Source organism: Sus scrofa, chromosome 14 (genome assembly GCF_054392235.1).
Source record: "Sus scrofa isolate SSC_HxYL_T2T_F1_AM1 chromosome 14, Sscrofa_HxYL_maternal_Yorkshire_Landrace_v2.0, whole genome shotgun sequence".
Taxonomy (NCBI): Eukaryota; Metazoa; Chordata; class Mammalia; order Artiodactyla; family Suidae; genus Sus; species Sus scrofa.
In genome coordinates, this window is record NC_139396.1 from 59,700,746 (window position 1) to 59,717,154 (window position 16,409).

Below are 16,409 nucleotides of genomic sequence, written 5' to 3' on the forward strand. Positions count from 1 at the left end.
GGTGAGTAGGAATAGAGCTTAGACTCAAGCCTGCCTGTTGCCAACTCTGGTTTTCTCAGTGCCTATTCCAGGACTCACACAATATGACTCCAGGGAAATAGGGCTGGGTCCTGGAGGCTTCTGGAGGGGCCATCCTGGCAATTGACGGTGATGTCTGGGGTCCAAGAGGGCACAGAACTGACATGTGGGAGAAGCCGAGGGAGGCCACTGCCGCTCTCAAATCCTCCTATTGAGAAAAGGCAGGAATAGCTTGGGCAAAGGAAATGAGGTGGGAAGCAGCAAGTGGGTCTCCTCCAGCACAGAGGAGCAGCCTGAGGCCCAGAGAGGGGAAGGCACTTGCCCAAGGTCACACAGCCTTCCTCAGGCAGCCCCTCTGTGGGTCCCATGGGCTGTGACACAGGGTGGACCCCACACTCTCTGAGCCTTGTTTCCTGCAGCTCTCTGAGGGACTGCATAGGGCTCCCCCATGCCAAGACCTTGTGGGTCCATCCATCTCTGGGGCTTCAACAACCCCCAGCTGGAGTTAAAGTAAAGGAAGACCCAGGGGCGTCTCACCTGCTTTGAGCCAGGCTTCCCCATTGGAGACACTTTGCTGCCCCCTGGTGGTGAAAAAGAATTCTAATTTTTCACTTGGTTTCCAAAGAGATCTTTCAAAGGAGCAGCAGGTGCCCAATTCCAGGACCAGTACCCACTATCATTTTGACCCTAAGGTGTGTCCAGACCGACCTGGGATTCCACCTCTCCTCCAATGTCCTACCACACAGAGAAGGTGAAGGTCCAAGAAATACAGAGTCATGTTGGAAACCAGTATTTGAAACTGGCTGGGTTTCATTCCAGCTTTTGTGACCTTGAGAAAGTTATCTGACTTACTAGTGTCTCAGTTTCCCCATCTGTAGAACAGGGATTATAATAATAGCTTCTGCTTAATAGTGCCTTTGGGAACATTAAAGAGGTCAATGAATAGAAACTTCTTAGAAGCATTGCTGGCACATGGCAATACTTGATAAAATTGGCAATATTGGAGTTCCCGTCGTGGCGCAGTGGTTAATGAATCCGACTAGGAACCATGAGGTTGCGGGTTCGGTCCCTGCCCTTACTCAGTGGGTTAACGATCAGGCATTGCCGTGAGCTGTGGTGTAGATTGCAGACGCGGCTCGGATCCCGCGTTGCTGTGGCTCTGGCGTAGGCCAGTGGCTACAGCTCCAATTCAACCCCTAGCCTGGGAACCTCCATATCCCGCGGGAGCGGCCCAAAGAAACAGCAAAAAGACAAAAAAAAAAAAAAAAAAAGGCAATATCGTCCTTGACTTTCCAGGCCTGAGAAGTGACAGAGCATTCCCCACCCCCACCCCCCGCCTTCCTGAGCAGGTCCCCCAGCTAATGGAAGCCCGGTGAGGTGCTCATTATGGCCAGATTCCCTTAGAAACCTGAATCTGAAATCCTTGGCTTTGCTGTCCAAGCTGTGTGATATGAAAAGAGGCACTTCATATGGTGCCACTGGCCTCAAGGTTGCTGTGTGCCTTTTCTGAGTTCATGAAGGTGGAAAAAAAGGGCCAGCTGGACTTACAAACTCACCTCAGAAAGGGTTTATTGGCCAGAGTTGTGGGAAAGCCACGGGGAGCAGTTCAGGAGGGCTTCCTGCAGGAGGCAGCCAGTACAGCAGCACAGGGCAGTTTCCACTGTCATCCATGAGCACAGAGGCACCTCAGCCCTGGAGTGTTCAGGAGCCTCTTGGTGAATCGCTGGAACCCAGCCATCCCTCCCAATCCAGGATCCGTCAGCCCTGGCCCAGCTGGGCTCTCAGAGCCTGCAACTCTCCACTGTCGATGTTGTTGCCTCCGCACACAATGACCACGACTGAATCCAGGGAAGGGCGCAGGCGGCCCTCAGCCTGGAGCCTCCCCAGGAGGCCTGAGTAGATGGCAGCTAAGGCTGCCCCACAGGCAGGCTCCACCAACATTCGCTGGTCATCTTTCCAGAGCAGGGAGATTAGGGTGGAGGAGAGGAGAGAAAGGAAAGCTCAGTGAGTGTTCAGCTGGCTCTGGGCACTGCAATTCCATGAAGCCAGCCATCCAGGCATCCAGCTCACAATCCATCATGTATCTGACCCTCCCTGCATCCATCAATCTGACCATCTATCCCTCCATCCATCCGCCTTTCATCTATCCATCCAGCCAACCATTCCTCTATCCATCATGAGACTGTCTATCCATCTATCAGTGTATCCATCAGTCAATGTATACATCCATCCATCCATTCATCCATCCATCCATTCATCCATCCATCCATTCATCCATCCCCTATCCATCATTTGACTGTCTGTCTGTCCATCCATCAATGTGTCCATTAATCAATGTGTCTACCCATCCACCCATCCATTTCTGTCATTTGTCAATCCACTCCCCATCAGTCCTTCCGTCCACCCGCCATCTATCCATCTATCCATTATCCACCTTTCCACCCACTCATACATTCGTCCCTTCATTCAACAAATATTTATTGAGCACCCACTCCCTCCCAGGCCCAGTGCTAGGAAGGCCCTGGGGACACAACAGAGAACAAGACACATCAGCCCCCACCCTCAGAGAGTTCATAGTCTAGTGTTGCTGATGGATAAGAATCCAGAAGTTATAAGATTGGTGGGATTGGTGCATAGGAAGTCTTCAACCCAGGTGGGATGGGGGTGGGAGATCAGAGGAGGCTTCCTGGAGGAGGTGCCATGATGGCTGTATAGCCCTTAATTATATGAAGCCAATAGGGAGTAGGGCCAGGGAGGGCAGCGGAGGGAAGAAGAGCACATACAGAAATCTGGAGGCTGGAGACAGCAGGCACACTCCTTCTTCACCCCACCCCACATTTCCATCCACTCCACTCAACATGCACTTATTGCATGATTACTGTATACCCAGCCCTGCAACAGGCACTGAGGATACAGACAAAAGAGAACAGGCTCTCTCTAGAGAAACAGGAACTTTGTAGATTTCTCTTTTTTTTTGCTTTTTTTTTGGGGGGGGGTCACACCTGTGGCATATGGAAGTTCCCAGGATAGGGGTCCAATTGAAGCTGTAGCCGCCAGCCTACACCACAGCCACAGCAACACAGGATCCAAGCCATGTCTGCGACCTACACCACAGCTCACGGCAACAGGGGATCCTTCACCCACTGAGCAGGCCCAGGGATCGAACCTGCATCCTCATGAATAGGAAGGGGCACTTCTGACTTTGCAGATTTCTGAGCCCAAGTTGGGGGCAGTGCTCACTCACCCAGGAACCGCTGCACAGCACTCACAGCCTCAACATCCTCCACCACCTCAGAGAAGATCTCAAACTCCTTTGTACACGCCAGGGCCCGCGCAGCCACCGTCTTGGCACCTAGGCACTTGGCCACACTGCCGGAACCAGCAGGTGGGCAGGGAGGACAGGGGTGTGAAGGAGAGCTGGTGAATCAGGTCTTCTCTCCTGCACAGCCCCAGCCCTCCCCAGCCCCAGATGCCCCTCCCATCCTGCAATGGGCCTGGACTCAGCATTTTAAGAACTAGAGCAGCGCCTGGCTCAGAGGAAATATCAAAATTATGCATCCGGCCCTGTGCAGTGGGTTAAAGGATCCAGAGTTGCCTTGGCTGCTGAGTAGGTCACAGCTATGGCTCGGATCTGATCCCTGGCATGGGAACTCCATGTGCTGTGGGGCCACCAAAAAAGAAAAAAAAATTGTGCATCCCATGAATGACTAATGAATGACATCACTCCCTGACTCTGCCACTATGACTTCGCAGTTCTTTGCACAGATCCCAGAAAGCCAAATCTAGAAAGGGACTTTTTAAAAATTTTTATTTATTAATAACTATTTATCATGTCTTTGCTACAGTAACTAATATTTATTGAATGTCTCCAAAGTGCTAGATGCCTGGATTTTCTGGATTTTACTGGGTGGGGGTAGCTTTTTTTGGTTGTGGTTTTGTTTTGGTTTTGGTTTTTGCCACACCTGTGACATGCAGAAGCTCCAGAGCCAGGGACTGAACTGGCATAAGCACAGCAACCCCAGCCACAGCCGTGACAACACTGGATCCTTAACCCCCTGAGCCACCTCGCAACTCCCAGATTTTCTGTTTTAATCCTCACCATCACCCTTGGAGTTAGAAATATTTGAATTCCTGGGTTCCCATCATGGCTCAGTGCTTAACAAAGCAAACTAGTATCCATGAGTTCGATCCCTGGCCTTGCTCAGTGGGTTAAGGATCTGGTGTTGCTGTGAGCTGTGGTATAGGTCGCAGACACAGCTCAGATCCAGCATTGCTGTGGCTGTGGTGTAGGCCATCAGCTACAGCTTTGGTTCGACCTCTAGCCTGGGAACCTCCATATGCTGTGGGTATGGCCCTAAAAAGACAAAAGAAAAAAAAAAAAAAGAAAGAAATGTATGAATTCCATTATACAGAGCAGAAAACTTGACGTTCAGAGAGGTTAAGTAACTGGCTCAAGGACACACAGCTAGCTAATAGCAGAATGTGGGTTCAAATTCAAGTAGTCTGGGTCCAGAGCCCAAGCTCTTTCCCTCTGAACTTGGGATCACCTCCCTGCCAGAACTTTCCTGAGCTGGGCAGTGTTTTAGTCCCAGACGAGCCTTTGCTGAGCTCATGGGAACAAGCCTCTGAGCCCTGAAGGGCCCAGAACATACACTCTGGTGCCAGGCTGCCTGGTTTCAAATGTTGGCTCCAAACTAGCTGTGTAACCTTGGGAAAGTCACTTTGCCCCTCTGAGCCTCAGTTCCCTCAACTGAAAAACGAGAATAAGAACAAGAGCAGGCTCCAGAGGTTCTCATGGAGAATGAGTCAAAACATTTCAAATGCTTAAACTAGGGCCTGACAGTAAGTTCTATAGACATGTTAGTTGTAATTATTAGTACTGCTGTTATCAAGGACCACGTCTGGGAGGGGAGACAGCAGTGAATAAGGAAAAACAGGAACAAGTAAATAAATAGCCGCTGTAGGAAGATGCCATGAGGGAGACTCCAGAGGAGAGGCTCCTAAGACAGGGTCATGGGGTGAATCTCTCTGACGGGGGAGAAACCAGCCCGAAGAAAGGGAGGGAACCTGAGGACTTCGGGGCAGAGGACGTGGCCTGTGCAAAGGCCTGGAGACCACAACCCACTTAAGGGACAGGAAGGCAGGCCAGCAGCTGAAGTGGAGGGGAGGAGTCTGGATCTGGGTCTGAGAGCTTGGGGAACACATTGATGGCTTTAAGTGGAGAAGGAAAAGCCCTATAGATCAGCTGTACAGGATTAAGCAAACCCCCCCTTTTTTTTCTGCTTTTTAGGGTCTCACCTGGGGCATATGGAAGTTCCCAGGCTAGGGGTCAAATTGGAGCTGGAGCTGCAGCTTCCAGCCACAGCCACAGCAAGAAGAGGTCTGAGCCACATCTGTGACCTATACCACAGCTCACGGCAACACTGGATCCTTAACCCACTGAGCAAAGCCAGGAATAGAACCTGCATCCTCATAGATACTAGTTGGGTTTGTAACTGGCTGAGCCACAACAGGAACCCCACCTCCACCAGCTGGGACTGGGAGGGCCTAGGGCAGCCCAGCACCCACAAAGTCCAATAGGGACGCCTACCTGGTGATATCCGGCAGTGTCACCAGCCTGCCTGCCTTGACGGCTGCGTTGAAACAGTGTGCCCCTTGAGTCTCCATGGCAATAATGGGCACATGCTGCCAGCCCACCTCTGCCAGACCGGCCGACACCCCAGCCAGGAGACCTCCACCCCCCACTGCCAGCACCAGGGCACCTGGTGGGGTCCGCAGCTCTGCCTTCAGCTCGTGCACCAAGCTACTGTGGCCTTCCCTGCAGGAAGAGGGGATGGGGAGAACAGCAGGGGTGAAGGAAGCCCCAGTTCCAAAGGCTCACAGCCAAACTCCCTGCATTGCACCCCCTCCCCCCAGCAAGGAGAAGGGAGACCCCACCACACTCAGCTTCATCCACTCAATTATTCATTCAGTCATTCTTCCCTCTTCATCAACCTCCCAGGCACTTTCTCAATCATCCTATTTAATCTGCTTCTGCAATTTCATAAAGAAGCAAAGTTCGTGTCTGGTTAAGAGGAGACCCCGGGTACCACTCGAACCAACCCAACTTAAGTCCTGGGCTGGGGCCCCCAGGTCTCTGCCACTTACTAGCTGTGTGATCTTTGGCAAGTTCCTTGATTCCTCTGTGCCTCAGTTTCCTCACCTGTAAAAGGGACATGAAAACCTATCTCCAGGGTTTGGGGGAGGACCGAATGGATTAAATATGTCCTAAAATGCACACTCAATAATAAAGGGGAGTTATTGTTAGTATTTCCATTTTACACACGTGGAAATTGAGGCATGGTGTTGTGAGATGCTTGGCACAGAGTCACACAACTCACAAGTGGCAGAGGCAGTATCTGGACCCCCGTGCGTCTGGCTTCCAAGCCTCTTCTCCTTTCTGGACCTCAGCTTCCCCTTTTGTCCTATAGGAAGACCCTGACTCAAGGTGGGTCTCTCAGCATGAGCTCCCTGGGGGAAGGGGCACCAGCCTTACCATATCAGGGGGTGGTCAAATGGGGGGACATTCACCCAGCCATCATTCTTGGCCAACTCTTGTGCTCTCAGATTGGCCTCATCCCAGACCTAAAGAGAAACCAGGACCCGCAGGAGTCAGATGGTTAACGTGGGCAGCTCCAGGGTCCAGTGGGCTGAGACCCCAGAGAATGAAACCAGAGCTGGGGTGGACCCAGCAGCCTCCCGAGACAAATATACAGTCTTCCGAGTGGACAAATGGATGCCACTTGCTTTCCACAATCCAGGCTGCCAGGCTAGATGAGAACAAAGCCTCCCAGCCTGGGGGGCTGGGGATGAGGGTCTCCGAGACCAGCTAGGTGTTTTCTACTTACAACCAACTATCAGGAGAGAAGCTCCCTCAAACCAGAGCCCCAAGAGTTCTGGCTGTGGAGCAACAGGATGGGCAGCAGCTCTGGAGTGCTGGGAAGATTTGATCCCTGGCCCATCTCAGTGGATTAATGATCTGGTGTTGCCACAGCTGCAGATCAGAACTGATCCCTGGACTGGGAACTCCATATACCATGGGGTGGCCAAAACAGAAAAAAAAATCAGAGCCCCCAAAAGCATCTTTATCACTACAAATCATACCCATGAAAACCAGCACTGGCCACACTGGTGGCCCACCAGTTGAGTTCTAGCAGCCCGAGAGACAACCCAATATCATCAGACCCAAACTGACCACATGAGGAGCTGGTTCTTTTTTTTTTTTTTTTTTTTAGACTTTCTTTCTTTCTTTGTCTTTTTTTAGAGCCGCTCCCAAGGTATATGGAGGTTCCCAGGCTAGGGGTCTAATCGGAACTATAGCCAGATCTGAGCTGTGTCTGCAGTCTGCACCACAGTTCACGGCAATGCCAGATCCTTAACCCACTGAGCAAGGCCAGAGGTCAAACTTGCAACCTCATGGTTGCTAGTCAGATTCATTTCCTCTGCACCACAATGGGAACTCCAGGAGCTGGTTCTTTTCTCATTGGTTTGGCAGAGGTCCATGTTCCCACAGCCCACCCTGGAAGTCTCTGGCCAGGGGACGTAGCTGAGCAGTGGACAAGAAGGACTATAAGTACCAAGATGAATGGACACCCCAAGAGTGACTCTCTTAAGAGCCATTGCATGGCTCCTCTTGTGCTCTGGCCATTCACCTTGAGAAGGACATCCCCCAGGTAGCCACATGGCAAGGAAGATGACAGGCACATCTGCAGACCTGAATCCTGTCTGCAGCCTGAACCACCCATGAGCAAGAGAGAATGTTTCCAATAGGCCATGGTGTTTGTGGGCTGTTTGTTATGCAGCATTATCTAGCAGCAATAGCTGATTAAAACAATAAGCCTTGTCTATTCTTCCTCAGCACGCTGTGCTTCTTCCATCACAGCACTCATCATGTTCTAATATCACCATCTGTTTATCTGTGAGTCTCCCCAACAACACTTTGAGGTCTGTGAGGGTAGAAATCATGTCTCATTGTGTCTATATTTTTAGCACTGCCTAACATGGTGCAGGAGTATAGTATGTGCTCAGAGAATATGAGTTGAAAGGATGGATGGGTGGATGGATTTTTTTCTTCTTCCCAGGAGGGTAGAAGGACTTACATGGTTGCATTTCTGTTTCTTTGGTAATAAAGTGAACCAACAATAGCCTTATCAGATGAATATCTTTTCATATCAGGGTGTTCTCAGAATGGGAGATGATGCCCCTCATCATCTTTCTTTATACTGTTGTTTAAATGAATGGCAAAAATTTTTAATGGATAATACCACGTGTTAGCAAGGATGTAGGGAGACAGCTACACTCCTGGTAATCACCAGCTTCCTGTTTCTCTTGGGTTTGTGCATGTAAAGTCTTCTCGAGGTGGGGAGAGGCAAGTCTGGAGGTCCCAGCCCTTAATGTACATTTCACCTCACTCACTCAACAGCTCAGTCTCTTAGGATGACTAATCCCAGGCATAATTCACCAAAAGGAAAAAGAGACAGAATCTCTTAGGGATGAGGTGGAGGTGAAGGTGTACAACCATGATCAGCTGGTTTCCCTTTTTGGGGTCCTTACCTTTCCAGTCAGCTGAACCTCAGCCCCCTCCCCCTGCAGCCTCCTCACCACCTGCAGAGAGGTGCTCTCAGGGAGCACAATGGTGGCTGGGATGCCCAGGTTCCTGGCCGCATAAGCAGTAGCAATGCCCGCGTTGCTCCCTGTGGAGGCAGTGGAAGGGGGTACAGTGGGGTTGCATTACCCTGTTGACACACTCTTCCCCCACCCCCTCCATTTCCCTATGGGAGTCTCTCCTTCCCTATACTTATATGTCCCACAATTGGCCCCAGAGGTGGACTTGTGAGCTCAGTTGAGATAATCAGAGATTCAATCACCTGACTTATGAATGGCTCAGACATGAGTACATGGTCCAAGCTGGGCCATAAAGACCAATTCATGGATTGAGGAGGCCAATGGGAAGGGGTGCTTACTTTTCATTGGCTTGGTAGGATGGAAAGAGGCAAGCCTAAAATTCATGATGCCAATTTGCTACCACGAGATCTGCATGAGAGTAAAGCCAACATAGAGGAAAGACAAGCCAAGAAAAGGAGAAATACAGAGGTGAGCTCCCAGATCCAGCTGTTCCTGAAAGCCATTCACCCCATGAATTTTTCAGTTCTTGGAATCTTTGACTTAAACTTGTATGATTGAGGTTTCTATCAATTACTACCAGGAGTCTTGAATGATGAAAAGAGGGCTGAGAGAGGACATACAAAGCAACTATCTCATCATGACCTTGATGAGGCTGGACCTTTAAGAGGAGGATATCTACTGCTATTCCAGTCAGCTCCTCCTCCCCCACACCCAGCCCCAAGGACCCTCTAGAAGTACAAAAGGGCAGGCTCACCTGAAGGGCACACGAAATGTCTGTATCCTCTTTTGACCATCTGGGAAGACAAAGAATTTGGGTGGGGTCTGACCCAAGCAGATGCTATGGAGACCTGTGTGGGATGGAGTTAGATCCTCCCCATTCCACTCTAATTCTCCCCACCCCTCCTCCTGCCCACAGCTCTCCCTCCCATACCTGTACAACTCATTCTCCCCTCCTGCCCACACATCCTCACCTCCTGGCAGAAATGCCCAATGCCACGGATCTTGAAGGAGCCTGTGGGCTGCACATTCTCATACTTGAGGAGGACAGGTGTGCCTGCCATCTGGGACAGTGGCCAGCTCTCCAGCAGAGGTGTGACTATGTGGAAGGGCTTCCCCCGAGCACACTTGGTCAGAGAGGCTTCCATCCCAGCATCCACCTGCATGGCCTGCAGGAGGGCACAGATGTCATGACACAGGCAGCCCCAGGCAAGAGTCCCCTTAACCAGGAGTGGCAGGGGGAGAAGCCCCTCTGCTTGGCTCCTTTAGTCCCATGTGACCACCAAGCTGTGAGGCTCTAGGCAAGTATCTGGGCCTCTCTGAGCCTCAGGTTCCCCAGAAGCTTCCTGTGGAGGCAGTGGAAGGGGGTACAGATTAGCCTGCTCTAATCTGGACAAGGAGGTTTGGATTAGGGGCCCTTTCCTTCTGTAACTGTGGCTGCCCATGATTCTGGGGATGTAGAGTGTGGCTAACACATGGTGATGAATGAATGAGAGGAAGAGAATTTATTGATTATTCACTCATTCAAAAAATTGTGGAATTTTCTTGTGGCACAGTGGATTAAGGATCCTGTGTCATCACTGCAGTGGTGTGGGTTTGAACCCTGGCCCGGGAATCTGCATGCCATAGGCATAGCCAAAAAAAAGTAAAGAATCTTTTTTTTTTCTTTTTTTTTTAGGGCCACACCCATGGCATATATGGAAGTTCCCAGGCTAGGGGTTGAATAGGAGCTGCTGACTTACATTACAGCCCCAGCAATGCCAGATCTGAGCCTTGTCTGTGACCTACGCTGCAGCTCACAACAATACTGGATCCTTAACCCACTGAGTGTTGCCAGGGATCAAACCTGGGTCCTCATAGATACTAGTTGAGTTTGTTACTGCTGAGCCACAACGGGAACTCCAAGAACCCTTTCTAAATATTATAGCCACATAGTTTCAGAATGGTGCATTTGTCCAAACTCTATGAATTTTGACAATTCAAGGAAGCTAATTGTATTTTATGGAAATTATATCTCAGTGATACTCTTTTTTTTTTTTTTTTTTTTTTGTCTTTTCTAGGACTGCTCTGGCAGCATATGGAGGTTCCCAGGCTAGGGGTCTAATCGGAGCTATACCCACTGGCCTACACCAGAGCCACAACAACACAGGGTCCGAGCCGCATCTGTGGCCTACACCACAGCTCACAGCAACACCAGATCCTTAACCCACTGAGCAAGGGCAGGGATCAAAGCAGCAACCTCACGGTTCCCAGTCAGATTCATTAACCACTGCGCCACAACGGGAACTCCATGATACTCATTTTTTTATGCCCACATCCACAGCGCATAGAAATTCCTGGCCAGGGACTGAATCCCAGGTGCAGCTGCAGCAGTGCCAGATCCTTTAACCCGCTGTGCCAGACCAGGGGTTGAACCACATCACCACGGCCACCCAAGCCACTACAGTCGGATTCTTAACCCACTGTGCCACAGCAGGAACTCCAATACTCATTTTTAAAGATGTAATCACAATACCATTACCACATCTAAAAATAGAAACAATAATTCCTTAATATCATCAGATATCTGCTAACTGTACAAATTTCCAGTTGTCTCGTTAAATGTGATTAATGCTCAGTTTTGCAGTTGGTGATGGTTTGGAGTTTTTAACAGTTTAAATCTGGATGCAGATCAGAGCTGCACATTTTGGTTGGTTGGTTTGGAGTTTTTAACAGTTTAAATCTGGATGCAGATCAGAGCTGCACATTTTGGTTGGTTGAGAGGGAATTTACTCTCTTCTGATCTGCAAGTTATCAAAGTGGGAACTACGGGATGAATGACAAGGAGGGAAGCAAGAGGAAACTTTTTCTGCAGTGGGAACAGCAGGAAGAACCACCACTATGAGAGGGGAATGAACTGGGTGCTGCAGGTGCAGAGAGAAGGAATTGGGCAGAAGTGAGAGCAGGAGGTGAGTAAGAAGGGTGGGGGGGATAGTGTTGTTGCGGAGGGCGCTCCAGCCCACAGTGAGGAGTTGGGATGGGGTTCTAATTCTACTTGCTATGGGAAGCCGCTGGGAGGTTTTAAGCCAAGATGTAATGAGTGAGTGGATGAACAAGTATGTAAGGGCAAGATTCAGAGAGGGGGAAATTAGAAGAGTGGGAAAATAGGATTTTTTTTGTTGTTGTTTTTTTGTTTTGTTTTGTTTTTGCTTTTTAGGGCCGCACCCACAGCATATGGAGGGTCCCACGTTAGGGGTCCAATCGGAGCTACAGCTGCCGGCCTACACCACAGCCACAGCAACACGGGTTCGAGCCGCGTCTGCAACCTACACCATGGCTCACGGCAACACCAGATACTTAACCCACTGAGCGAGGTCAGGGATCGAACCCTCATCCTCATGGCTCCTAGTCGGTTTTGTTAACCACTGAGCCACGAAGGGAACTTCTGGACTTTTTGTTTTTTTGTTTTAGGGCCAGCACTCTGCCTCTTTTTTATTCTGGGGCAGAAAAGCTCTAGGCCACCTCTGCAGTTCCTATGTCTGCCACTAGGGGGAGCGCCACAACCTCCCCCACCCAACACTAGCCCAAGCTGCTTCTCCATCCTTACTTGGGGCTGGGATGTCCTACATCACAGGATTCCAGGTCCCTGAATTTGACCCTGTGCCCCTGTTGGGACAGCCAGCCCTGGTATTCCCCAGGCAAGGAAAATCCTGAACCACCTCCTCCCAGTTCCATCCAGATCAATTCTCAAGCAGGGCATGGCATTGCGTTATAGCAGGCATGGGTCACCCAAATCCAGCACACCCTGACGTAGGCCTCACCTCATCCCAAGAGGCCAAGAAGATGGGCTTTGGGCTCAATCAGAGAGAAAACTTAGAAACCAGCTATGACTTCCTGGCTGTGTGACCCAGGTAAGTGTCTCAACCTCTCTGGTCCTACCGCCCTTTTTGTGGAATGGGACTATAAACAGTCCAAACACATAGGTTATGGTATATATTAATAATAACACCTATCCTTTTTTGAGTCCCTATAATGTCCTTTGGAGGCATTATCTCACTGGGCCTTCTAACCATGCTGATAAGCTCATCCTTACTCTAGCATGTTTACTGGGCACTAACAAGGTGCCAGCCCTCATCCAGGAACTGGTGATACCATGGGGAACAAGCCAGACACTTACTCTTACAGGTGACTTATAGTCTAATAAGGGGATCAGCATTCAACAAATGTGATCCACAAAAAAATTGTATAGACAAACAAAATTATCAGAAATGCTGAAAGCTGCTAAGAGGGAAACATGCATAGAGGGAGTTTCGAAGAGAAGAATAAGGGGACCTACTTTGGGTTAAGAGGTCAGGAAGGGCCTCTTGGAGGAGGTGACTATGAAAATTGAGACCTGAAAAATGAGAATGAACTAGTCACACAACAGACTGGAAGAGGAGCTTATGCATCATAGGGTCATTGTGAGGATTAAGCAAGGCCATAGTGTAAAGGCATACACTGCCTGACACATCATAATAGCAAGTAGTTATGTGGGATTACAGTGAGCCAGGCATCATGCCAAGCACCTTATATTTTATCTCATGTAATCGTTACAACAACCTTGAGATAGGCCTTTTCTTTCTTTCTTTTTTTTTTTTTTTTTTTTTTTTGCTTTTCAGGGCCGTAGCCATGGCATATGGAAGTTCCCAGGCTAGGGGTCATACTGGAGCTTCAGCCGCTGGCCTAAACCACAGCCACAGCAACATCAGATCCGAGCCACATCTGCGACCTACACCACAGCTCACAGCATTGCCAGATCCATAACCCACTGAATAAGGTCAGGGATACTACTCAGATTCGTTTCCACTGAGCCATGACAGGAACTCATTTTTTTTTTTTTTGAGATAGGTTCATTTATTAACTTCACTTATTAGATAATGAAACTGAAGTCCAAAGGGATTAAGTAAATTGTTCAAAGTCACACAGCTATAAATGGTACGGCCAGGTTCAAACTCAGGCAGTGCACTTTGGCATCTGGGCTCTTACCCACCATGCATTCTCTCTCTCTCTTACATTAGCATTATTATTAAATGTGTGAGCATGTAGTATTTAACTGCAGGTTGACCTTAGAAGCCAACTGCTCCGGGCTCCATTCCAGGCTCCCCCAGCCCCCTTGGTTATACCAACTGCCCAGACAAGAACAGCAGGCGTCAGTTAAATGAATGAATCCCAGGTTGCCAGCAGCCTTACCAACGCCCATCAGGGCCAGGCCTCCTAGAGGGAGATCTGGGGACAACTGGAGGCTCTCACCATGTGTGGCTGCCGCTGGGCCTGAGGAGCCCAGGGCCCTGTCTGCTGTGAGAGGCATGGGGCTGGTGCTCAGGTCCCAGTGGGGGCGACCTTGGCCAAGACGCCTTTCCTCCCTGGGCCTCACCTGCTGCATCTATGATTTAAGGTAAAGACCAACTACCTTTTCCACCTCCCTTGTCCCTCAGGCTGTTCCCCAGAGGCCTCCTGGATGACACGCCACAGCCAAATCCCCGGTGCCAGAGTTGGGCAGCCTCAGGCTGCCCAGAATGCTTGGCCCCGCCCCCTCGGGGCAGGATGGGCTCCCCGATCCTCAGGGTCCCGGGCACCCAGCCTTCTCGCCTGTGGCAGACAGGCCCTGGAGCTGAACCCAGATTCCTGGGAGGACCAGGATATTCTCACCCTCTCACTTCCTGTCTACTCATCTGGGACTAGGCCCCAGAAACTTCCAGACTAGCCTCTACACACATTCACATGCGCAAGGAGCCCCAGGGCCCTATTTGGATCTCTGGCCCCCTTACCTTCTTTTCCAGAGGTCCCCAGAGCAGCTCAGCCCCAGCCCACTGCCCACAAGCTTGCCTTAGCACCGCTCTGCCAGCCTCCCGTGGCCCTGGTCCCTCCTCCCAGGTTAAAGGGACAGCTCCCTGCGGGAGGAGAAAGGGAACACAAGCTTCACTGCCTCCCTGTGTGCTTCCAGGATACGTGATTACCTGTTCCCATTTGACAAATGAAGAAACTGAGACCCAGAGAGGGGGACTCACTTGCCCAAGGCCAGCAGCCAGGGAGAGGCACCCTTTACCCCCCACACTGCACCACCTCTGTCGTGACACAGACTCCTCCAAGTCCAGTGCTTGTCCCGAATGCCAAGCTGGTTCCCCTGGACCACTGTCAAGTTCAGCTAAGGTCTGGGAGGAGAAAACAAGGACAAAGAAACTATCATTGGAATACCCTGGTGGCTCAGTGGGTTAAGGATCAGGCAATGTCAGTGTTGTGGTTCTGGTTACTAATGTGGTGTAGGTTCAATCTGTGGCCCAGGAACTTCCTCACAATATAGGGGCAGCCAAAAGAAGGAAACAAACAAACAATTATTTTCTGTCACATGAGAAAGGCATGTTTTTTTCCAAAACACCTCCTTTATCTCTGATTAGTTTGCACCCAACATTGGAAGTCATAAATTGTTTATTATTCAAATGAATCATTCTGACAATTGATTCATTCCTTCCAGGAATATTTACTGGACACCTACAAAGCATCAAGCCCAGGGACCTTTAGCCTCAAACAAGACAGCATGTCCCCTGCCCTCAAGAAGCCCCAAGGGACTTTGAAGAGCAGGCATGATCATTGCAGTCGATATTGGCAGGGAGAGGTGTGGGAGGGCTCTGGACACCAAGAGCAGGCCCCTCACTGGCCCCTGGGGGCTGGGAAGGCTTCCTGGGGGAGGAGACTGCGCGGAGCCAGGAATCAGGAGCACAGAGAGCAAAGGTCTGAAACTGAGGAATGTGGGGGTTTCGGGAATGGAGCCGTGTGCAGCGGGACTGGAACAGAGAAGGCAAGGGTGGGACAGCAGAATGCCTGTGCCAATCCAGAGTCTGGGCCTCCCCCAGGGGCACTAGGGAGCCATGGACAGCTTTAGGCAGGGGTATGACGTGACTACAGTCACATCTTGTCTCTTAGCATCTCACTGGGTGAATCTGAGCTGGTCACGTCTATTTGAGGGCCTTCAGTTTCCCTTTATGTGAAAGGGGAAGTGGGGTCCAGGAAGTGCCTGGCAGCCCAAATGGTCTGTTCCCTTATTAGCCTATGTGTAACCTCCCCGAGTTTGATGATTAACTCCAGGTCAACTGGGGGTCAAGAAGAACTGCTTGGTCATGATCCTTGACAAGAACTTGGGCAGCTTCATCTTTGTTCTCACATTAAACATACACCATCCATGGATGTCTCTGCTGTGGCACAGTTTCGATCCCTGGCCGGGGAACTTCCACATGCCTGCTACAGGCAAGGCCAAAAAATTAAAAAACAAACATACACCATCCTTGTCAGGTGCCCTGTCCTGGACTGGGCCCTGGGGACACAGAGGTGGTAAAACTCAGTTCATGCCTTGATGTGACCCCCAGCCTGAAGAGGAGAGGCACACACCAATTCAGTGACAACCTAAGACTCCCCCAGGAGGAAAGAGAGCAGAAGGTCCCCCTAGGGCAGCTAGGGGTGGGGTATGACCAAGGAGAGCTTCCTGGAGGAGAAGGGCCTTGGCACACAGCTCATACTTGGACAGGAAGCACAACAGCTGCATTTATTGCATGCCTACTGTATGCCAGCACTTTCGTGTTGACCATCAATTCCCAAAGGTGTTTTAATGGTTGAGTATATATTTCTGTGAATATTAGGATATATATACAACTTCATGGACATCATTGCTTAGGAAGAAGCTAAAGCAGGTATTAAAGTTTAAAAATGGAGTCTTTTTT

General features: G+C 50.2%; 1 protein-coding gene and 1 long non-coding RNA gene across 3 annotated transcripts; both read right to left on the reverse strand.

The window, feature by feature from the left end:
- Nucleotides 1-1,570: 1,570 nt before the first annotated feature.
- On the reverse strand, nt 1,571-14,499 carry SDSL (serine dehydratase like). 2 transcript variants are annotated; one of them, XM_005670678.4, is made up of 9 exons: nt 14,466-14,499; nt 12,995-13,051; nt 9,654-9,848; nt 9,437-9,476; nt 8,611-8,750; nt 6,554-6,642; nt 5,609-5,836; nt 3,263-3,387; nt 1,571-1,970 (listed from the first exon to the last, which is right to left on the reverse strand). In XM_005670678.4, the coding sequence occupies exons 3-9, from the start codon at nt 9,843-9,845 to the stop codon at nt 1,777-1,779; spliced, it is 1,008 nt and encodes a 335-aa protein (XP_005670735.2). In that variant the 5' UTR covers nt 9,846-9,848; nt 12,995-13,051; nt 14,466-14,499; the 3' UTR covers nt 1,571-1,776. The 2 variants fall into 2 exon arrangements, with proteins under 2 accessions (XP_005670735.2, XP_001928354.2); XM_001928319.5 differs by lacking the exon at nt 12,995-13,051.
- On the reverse strand, nt 5,989-6,510 carry LOC146396589 (uncharacterized). The gene is made up of 3 exons (XR_014827402.1): nt 6,399-6,510; nt 6,166-6,220; nt 5,989-6,051 (listed from the first exon to the last, which is right to left on the reverse strand). It is a non-coding gene; the product is annotated as an uncharacterized LOC146396589 (long non-coding RNA).
- Nucleotides 14,500-16,409: the final 1,910 nt, after the last annotated feature.

Excerpts from the sequence above, each read along its gene's own strand:
- SDSL (XM_001928319.5), bottom strand. The coding sequence starts at position 9,845 with ATGCAGGTGGATGCTGGGATGGAAGCCTCTCTGACCAAGTGTGCTCGG. Across the intron at positions 9,477-9,653 it reads TTGGGCATTTCTGCCAGGAG|ATGGTCAAAAGAGGATACAG; the intron begins GTGAGGATGTGT and ends TTGTCTTCCCAG. Across the intron at positions 3,388-5,608 it reads ACACTGCCGGATATCACCAG|TGTGGCCAAGTGCCTAGGTG; the intron begins GTAGGCGTCCCT and ends TGGTTCCGGCAG.